At 45.7% G+C, this 8,795-nt stretch overlaps 3 protein-coding genes across 6 annotated transcripts; 1 reads left to right on the plus strand and 2 right to left on the minus strand.

Annotated features, from left to right (window-relative positions):
* On the minus strand, positions 1-2,743 carry LOC147983069 (uncharacterized). Of its 4 annotated transcripts, none has more exons than XM_087542824.1 (2): positions 1,368-2,743; positions 1-367 (listed from the first exon to the last, which is right to left on the minus strand). In XM_087542824.1, exon 1 carries the CDS (start codon positions 2,695-2,697, stop codon positions 1,402-1,404), a length of 1,296 nt encoding a protein of 431 aa, XP_087398950.1. In that variant the 5' UTR covers positions 2,698-2,743; the 3' UTR covers positions 1-367; positions 1,368-1,401. The 4 variants fall into 4 exon arrangements, with proteins under 4 accessions (XP_087398950.1, XP_087398949.1, XP_087398948.1 ...); XM_087542823.1 differs by having other exon boundaries at positions 1-373; XM_087542822.1 differs by having other exon boundaries at positions 1,356-2,743.
* A 1,208-nt stretch (positions 2,744-3,951) lies between these two features.
* LOC125540713 (basic blue protein-like) lies at positions 3,952-4,597 on the plus strand. Its single transcript, XM_048704294.2, has 2 exons — positions 3,952-4,193; positions 4,276-4,597. Exons 1-2 carry the CDS (start codon positions 4,025-4,027, stop codon positions 4,482-4,484), a joined length of 378 nt encoding a protein of 125 aa, XP_048560251.1. The 5' UTR covers positions 3,952-4,024; the 3' UTR covers positions 4,485-4,597.
* A 2,809-nt stretch (positions 4,598-7,406) lies between these two features.
* LOC147983070 (uncharacterized) lies at positions 7,407-8,795 on the minus strand. The gene has a single exon (XM_087540630.1). The coding sequence runs from the start codon at positions 8,793-8,795 to the stop codon at positions 7,407-7,409; it is 1,389 nt and encodes a 462-aa protein (XP_087396756.1).

The following is an 8,795-nucleotide window of genomic DNA, read 5'->3' on the forward strand; positions in this document are numbered from 1 at the left end:
TTCACATCTCTGCAAGTGAAATCACTATTCCCCTGAACCCGTCTGTGTACCATTCTGAAATCTTTGCCAAAAAATGTTCTATTTGAAAACAACATACTGAAGCTTGAACTTGCTATATAACCGAATGTTCTGAAACGACAGTAGATTACACGATTCATGATATTTGGCAAAGCAGCAGGCTCACTATATCATCTAAGCATTGACCACTCACTACCTGAGACAATCTGGCAATACATTCTTCATACAAACCAATCAAATCAAATGCATGATTTGATTCCCAACTTTCCATGATCAGTCAACATGAATGCGTTCGACACCGAGCACGACAACCTTGCAGCTTACACGTAAATCTCCCCTGCTGCTGCTGCTGCTGCTGCTGTCACAAAAGCAGTGTGTTAGTCTACACCAAAGCGACATGTTAATCTTGTGCAAATCCTACCCTTTTGGTGCAATGCTTTAGGATGCAACTTGTGCGATTCTACTCTTCTAAACAACCAATTGAAAAACGCAACAAATTTCTTGCAATAAGGTGATTTATACTCTGAAGAAACTGGAACATAGTTGACACTTGACATTTTCAAATTCAGTTTTCTTGCAACAATGTGATCTCTTATACGACCATTTTAAGAACTGGACGTAAATTGCAGGTAAGAGCAAGACAGTACCGCCGAGCTACACCAGATGCAGAATTAAGGCAAATAACTATTTTTCTAAACTCGTCGATGTCCAGTCAAGCAAGGGACCAACTGCCTAACATTGTGAACTGGAATACAACTATATTTCCTTACAGAGGGAGTAGCAAGTAACTATATCACCACTAAAGTTAGGTCGGGAACATACTAAAAAATAATTAAGCACTTAAAAGCTGATTTATATTATTAGCTGTGCACGCAACAAAGAACAACAAAGGTTGAAATAAAATAAAATTTGCAACCTAAAAGACAAAGAGATTTTACAGCGAAAAGAACAAGTTTATGACGGGATCCTTGTTAGAATCACATATGCATGTCCGAAAGTTCATTTCATTCAGAGTTTATTATGATTACTTCCCAGAACTAGCAGTCCTGTGTTTTTCTCTCTGTAAATAAAGAACACAAACGGTAGACACAAATTAAGCAATGGGACTTAGAAGCAAAGATACCATAGCAGTATTCCATAGAAAGTTACAACAGATGAAAATCCAATCTACAACAAGATTCATTATCTCCAGATTTGTAGCAATAGTCTTAAAGCACCTAAAGGTTTGTATGAGCATAACCATTACTTAATATACAAAGGCACTATCTTCCAGATTTCAATGCCAACTAGATACTTATTTTGCATCAACAAAGTAACTAATAATTGTAAATTCATACTGACAACTTTACATTCATTTCCGCATACGACGAACAGCTGCAGATTTCAGTGAGAACCTTCAACTTCATGCCCAGTGCCCTCATCATCACCAATCAAACACGGAGGCCAGGCCATAATATACGGATAGGCACGGTCATGAAATGTCCCATGGATCAGTAACTCAATCTCCGTGGTCCCCAATGAATGGTAGAATAACCAGCTGCGTTGTCTGCCAGCAGGGGTTATGCATGTCATGTACAAGTACACACATCCAGACCTAGCTTGCACAACTCTGAGTTTGCCCTCCGATTCCCCGGTTGTCCGCTCAATCTGTGCGCTCAAAGAGGGTATGAGCTGCTGCACCCAAACCCCAATTCCATCACCGTCCACACCACGGATCCAAACATGGAGGTGAAAATCATCAGATGCATATAGCATGCAGAGCTCTCCATCCTTAGTGTCCCCAACGATGAAATCGACCTGCCCGTAATCAATTATCCATGAGGGTAATGAGGGCAGATCCAGAGAGGAGACATCCATGGTGGCTGTGTTTATCCTAATCACACGTCTGTCCTCATAGAAAGGGCAGTAAACAGAGCCATTCACCAGCGCCCCAGCACCGTAATTTAGGCCGTACTCACCGCCGATTTCCACCCACGGGTGGACGACCCAATCCCTCGTCGCCGACGAGAAGACGGCGGCGCGAACCCTAGACACGTCGGCGCCGACGCAGACCACGCCGAACGACCTGGAGCTCTCCTCGGGACACAGCAGATGGAAGCCAAGGAAAACGAAGCCGGTGAGGCTCCCGACCGCGACATCGTCGGGCAGCGAGATGATGTCCGCAGCCCAGGTCATGGGATTCACCACGGCCACGGCCCAGAGCGAGTTCCACATGAGGATGTAGCCGTCGCGGCAGTCCGTGACGGTCCAGCACGTGCGCGCGCCGTCGTCCGGCGGGAGGGAGGTGAGGAAGAAGTCGCCGCGGCGGAGGGCGGCGGAGACGTCCGGATCTGAGCGGCGCAGGGGGGCGAAGGAGGGGGCGGTGGTGTTGTCGACCTCGAGAAAGATCCCGAGGAGGGGCGCCGGGTGGAGGGCGCGGAAGAGGCGGCGGAAGCGCCGGGAGGAGCGGACGGCGCCGAGCCACGAGCGGCAGGTGAGCGCGGCGCGGACGAGGGCCGGCAGGTTCGGCAGCCGGAGGAAGATCTCGAGGAGCTGGTCTTGGCCGAGCGAGGATATGGTTGTGGTTCCGTCGCCAGCGGTGGCGAGGGTGGTGGTGGTGGTGGCGGCGGCGGCGGCAGCGGGGATCAACGGAGGTTTCGCTGGCGCAGTCGCCGGCGGCGGCGGCAGTTCGCTGCTCATTGCTCGTGAGTGGAGTGAGCGGAGATTCTGGATCTACAGTTGTTTATAGTACGAATGGACAAGCCCATTATAGACTTCATGCTTTCAGCCCATGTACGCAATGGTCCAAGTAGTCCATATAAATTTATTTCGGGAGCCCTATCCTATGAGCACTCCATCTCAAGATAGTGAGTCGGCACAACATGTTAAGTTTGAAAAATTCATCATAGACATCCCATAGTTGACTAGAATGTCCTCTACCACTGAATGAATATCATTGAAAAATTTGAAATAAATTCAGAAAAATATGAACAGTAGACTTGAAGCTTGGTGGGTTGGTTTCATCACAAGAAACCTGATCATCTGAGCTACACTTAGTTCGCACTTGCACATGCATCTTAGAACCATAACTCAGATAAGGATCTACTCCCTCCGTCCGAAAAAACTTGTCATCAAAATGGACAAAAAGGGATGTATCTAGAACTAAAAATCTAGATACATTCCGTTTTATTCATTTTGATGACAAGTATTTCCGGACGGAGGGAGTATAAAGCAATTATTCTTCGTTAGCACTGCTACATGATGAGATGGTATAAATGTTGATTGATCTTTCTTGAGTGAATCTGTATTTTGTTCCTTACAAGTGCTCAACTGGTTGACGGTAAAACTATGTGGCATATTTCACCATTCAAGGAGGGAAAAATCATATAATAATTTAAAATAAAGTTAATCTATATTTTTATTCCCAACATTCCAAACTACCCTAGTATAAAATTCTTATATGAACCCGACACGTTATTCAAACTCCATTTATTAGAATCTTTATGTCAATGTCAACTGATTTGGGTACACAATTGCAACTCATGGTTTCCGACCATCCTTTGTTAGCACGTTTTAAATGTCGACCTTAGCAACCTCTGTGTACTAAAGATATTTCTGCATTCCAAATTTTGGGTTACTATAAATATATCATTAAATACTACTAGTATACATAAATATTTGACATACAATTAACACATGTAAAAAAAATTCACTCTATCTTCAAGAAGGAAATAAAATGCATCCTCATCCATTTGCATTGATAGGATTTGATAGTCTACAAATTAATATTGCACATCGGATTCGTCTCATTTGAAGGAATATTATCATCACTATTTATTTGAGAACATTAAGAATTACCTCATTAGGAACAATACTCATAAAATACTACTAGCCGATGAGGCCTGTATATATGATAAGGAGACGTCCTTCACCGAATGCAAGCAATCAATTGAGGAATCGACTACTGTTTCATTTTGTTGTTCTTGTGATCTGCGGTAACGAGAACAAGTCGAGGGAAACACCATTGATGGCACGAGGAACCATGGTACCCACCCTTCTAGTGCTGCTTCTGGCTATTTTTTGCGCGACCACCGTCGTCCACAGCAAGGAATGGATCGTCGGTCGCCAGGACGGATGGTTCTTCAGCATCTCCAATTGGGGGGACGACAAGCCAATCAAGGTCGGCGATGTGCTTGGTGAGAACTCTAAATCAAGTGATTAGCTATTTTTAATTCTGATATGTAATCTTGTGTTTGTAACTAATACTGATGCATGCAGTGTTCAAGTACAAGGCAATTGCACACAACGTGGTGCAGGTCTCAGAAGAAGACTACAACGCATGCACGGTCTCTCGCCCATCGCCGACCTACCGCTCCGGCAATGACCACATTAAGGTCACCAGCAGTGGCAGATTCTTCTTCATATGTTATGTGAAAACTCCTTTACACTGTGAGAATGGCATGAAGATAGCCATCACTGTCCAATAGATATACATGATCCCTCTTATGATACGTACATATGCGTGTCTTTGTACTAAGTCTTTAAGGTGCGATCTCATGACAGGATGATGGCAGAAGAAATAAATTGATGCTTGGCTCAAGTCTCCTACGTGTCTTGTATCCTCAAGATGTTTATTTCAAGACTGATTCATTGTGTATTCATGACACCTTGCTACAGCAACATCTATTGTTTATTTTTTAGGGGACCAATATCTATTCGGAAGAGCCAGTGGAACCATACCACTAGTTGAAGTATAGTTGGTTTTCACTTTAAGTGAAACGTCGATGAATTCAAGTAATTTTAGTGGACACCGAAATATTTACCTTTTGGACAACATTTTATCAATTTTAGCAATACACAGGAATTCAGATATTTTTAAAGTTTCCAAATATTTTGTTGAATTTCAGGTGAATGTTTCAGCCCTCTCGGCAAAATGCAAACTAAAAACACTAAAACTCACAGTGTTTCTGTGATTTCGGTTGTGGTGGTAATATTTCTGAAACTGAAAGTAAAAAAAAACACTAGATACAAGTTTCTTTCAATCTACTGACCATACCTTGCGAGGACATCGTCGATCCGTCCAGGACAAACAATCACACAAGCACGAGCAATGACACCTAGATTTGTTAACGAGACTCACCAACATGGCTACATCTTCGCAACATGACTACAGGCACACCTCCCCATGTACCAAATCACATGATACAATCTACGATTAGCCTCCAAGGCCACGAGACAGTGCTCCGACCGCCACAGCGGGTCCGGCCATCCCTGTCACGGATGCCTGGGCTATCCCTCTTGTGATTTCTATCTTAGCCTATAACTTATGTCTAGTCTATTTGGCTACCCGTGGTGACTATATATATATAATAGTCTCGGGTTACACATGTCCGACTCAAAGAACTAACCTACCGCTAATTACAACTTACAAGACCAACTGTATCACAACCTATACACTGAATATTCGTCGACATGGCATAAAAGGCATGTAAAATGGGGTGAGAGATGTTAGAGACGTATAAAAATAATATAAAATGACATAGAAAGCATATAAAGTGATAATATAATAGCATTTAACAATCAAAAGCTATAGACACGTTAGAGACGTATCCGTGATTTATCTATAAAACAGGCGAGAGCCTATTTCGTTAGAGAACCACTGAAATTACCGCAAAAAAGATCAGAAATACATGAGCACCTTTTGCAGAAGAAAACATTCAAATTTATCAAAAAAAGTTCACAAGAAGTATAAAGCACCCAAAATATAATAAAAATTGCATCGATGCCTCTGGATCACCGAACAACCACTACCATCGTCAGAACGAGCCGCCGACACGCCACTGTTGCCACTCCCCTGTTGGAGTCAGCCTCACATTGTCAATGACAATCGGCAAGTCTTCGTGCACTATCCCTAAGGAGTAGCGCCCTGGGGCCGTTGTCACCGTCGTTGAACCCTTGAATCGATCTGAAGTATCTGACATTGTATCTCGCCGTCGCACACGCGAGGAACCCTAACTTCACCGTGCCATAGAGGAAGGGAATTTACACTGGAGCTCTGTTGGTTCTGTAAAGGCAGGCGAACTCAAGGAGGATCGGAACCCGAAAGACTAACTCATAGGAGAAGCGCCTCCATCTGCCTGAACGCTGCCCCCCCCCCCCCCCCCGCGACTAAAACCCTAACTTAAACGAGTAGTGGGAGCCGAGGCACTGGAAGTCACCTCCCCACCGCTGGCTGCCGGAGCGGCGGGTTAGAGGGGAGGCGAATCCACGGACTCGTCGGTGTTACTTGGTGGGAAGGTGTAACCTAGCCGCCGCTAGGGCCTAGGAAAAAAACACTTCATGTTTTGGATCTTGATATGAGGTGGACACAAGCCAAAACACAGACACAATTTTAAAAATCTGCAACAATAACCAACAAACAATAAGCCATAACCAGAAAAATAGCAATTACAACAGCACAAAAATCTAGCAATTCATCTCCATCTCTCTCATTGTATCTTCTATCTGTACCGCAATAGCACAACACACAAACAAAGGAGAGCAACATCAAGATACAACAGAGCAAGCAAAATTGCTTTATGCTGAGCGTATAAGAGAGTATACAATAGTTGCTGCATATGAAGCATCTGTTTATCTCTATACCCCATCCAACTCCGTCACGCCTGTCCGGCGGCTGCGACCTCGCGTCCAGCGCATCCACCTTTGTCGCTCCTCCACCAGGGGCCAAAAAATCCATTTGCTAAGCTATAAAACACGAATATTTCATAAACATGAACACAGAGCTATGATTGGGGAGTTGGGGAAGGCAAACAAAGTAAAATTGGAACGAAAAGATGTAGAAAAAGGAAGAACGTCACTAATCAAAGAACAAGCTAGAGCAGCCAACAACGACAAATAGTACGTCAGTTGTTCAATCCACAACGGGAGCAAAGCAAAAGTCAGCAATCACGAATGGAGTGGAACCTCGTACTCGAAATCGCCATGGAAGTTGCAACAAAAACCCCGAGAGAATATCCCGCTCCCCCTCACCTCCTCTCTCCCCGTTGTACAATGGCTACTTGGCACCAAGTGAAGCGTCCGGAAATGAAACTTATAATATAAAGGCAAAAAAGATACCCGCGACATAACGGGCGGTAAATAGCTACTGGAATAAGTAATCGGCCCGATAGGAAAAACAGACATCCTCCATCGATCGAGATCACAACGCAAGATCAAATGGCTATAAAATTTGACTGAAGCCGAATTGTAATCAGTCGAATGAAAAGCAAAACCGTAAAATCAACGTGGTAGGATTCATTAGTTTGACATAGCCTAGAAGATCTGAAGTAAGAGAAACAATTTACATGTCCCCAAGCCCAGCACATCATGCTGCCTTTACATCTAATCTTATATTGTGATGTAAATAATTCTTAAACCACCAGCTCTGAGAAAAATATCCAAGTCGAGGAACGATGATCAATGGCCCTCGTTGGTGGGCCCATGGTTTGAGATCTCATGTTGAACATATCGCCCGTGTCGACAAAATAGATAACATCCGCTTCTATCTCCCCATGAGCAGGAATAGATTTGCAAAAGCGCCTGCTGATAAAAAGTGCCTGGCCATCAAGCCCATTAGTAACTGGCAACCACCCGTCTGCATTGACCTTCGCTTCGAATACTTCCACCTTGCGAGTGAACTTCATGGTATATTCAGGTATTTGCAATTGACGCATCACCATGAGTAGCTTTCCACACGACTCCACAAGGTGCCAGCTTACGGTGACGAGATCCTTGGGTTCGTGGGGCACCTCCTCATCGTCCCACCAATGTACGGCGTCCATAATCATGCTATCTCCAGTGCTCTTCCTCAGTTCGTAAACGGCATGCCTGTCATCATCATCTTCACTCGCCTCAGGATTCGTGGCCATCTTGCGCTCATACTCACCGTCGTCTTCATTGTCATCCCACACATGAAAATGAAAATCATAATCCTCTATATGCATGATGACACGATCAATGCCAGCAACACCGGGTATCCCATTGCTATCGAAGGCGATACTGAGGGAGACAAGGTCATAGGCCTGGGTGATGCCATAAAGTTCATCTCCGAGAAAGGCAATGTCGATTATGTACACATAGGGAGGCGTTCGTGGCTTGGGTGTCCACGCCCCTTTTCCTGGCCGGATTAAGATGAGTGGGTAATTCCAGTTGTTGGTCAGGACAGCGATGACGTCATCAGGGGTCGACCGCATGAGCACCTTGTGGATCTTGAAAAACTTGGAACGCTCGCGGATGATATTCTGCAGCTCGTGGAGCGGCACCGTCGTGCCGGAGAAAGGATTGTGCATGGAGTAACTATGCTGGTTCCCGGCGCCGATGCAGTCGATGGCGAGCCATTCATCCGTGGAGCCGATGCACGTTGCATCCTCGGGCAAAGAGGGCAGCCGGTACAGGAGATCGGTGCCGTCGGGCGTCAACAAGTAGCCATCCGACAAGACGATCCAGGGCACCTGCCGAGGCGCCGGAACCCGCATGTGCTCGCGTAGCGCCGTCTTCCATGAACGGCACACCGCCCGGAACCGAGCGCAGTCGGCCGAGGCCGAGTGCCGACAAGGACGGCACGCCTCCTGGAACTGGGCGCGGGGAGAGGCCATGGAGAGAAGAAACCGCCGAACCTTAGACCACGCCGCGGATAGCAGACCGCGGTCACCGGAGGAGCCGGGGAGGCGGTCGATGATAAGGCCTAGGAGCTCCTCGGGAAGCTCAGACCACGGCGGGATTGACGTCGGCGACAACATGGACTTCGCTGGTTGGTTCAT

The sequence above is a fragment of the Triticum urartu genome, chromosome 2A (genome assembly GCF_056163025.1).
Source record: "Triticum urartu cultivar PI428250 chromosome 2A, HENAU_Tu73, whole genome shotgun sequence".
In the NCBI taxonomy this organism is placed as follows: Eukaryota; Viridiplantae; Streptophyta; class Magnoliopsida; order Poales; family Poaceae; genus Triticum; species Triticum urartu.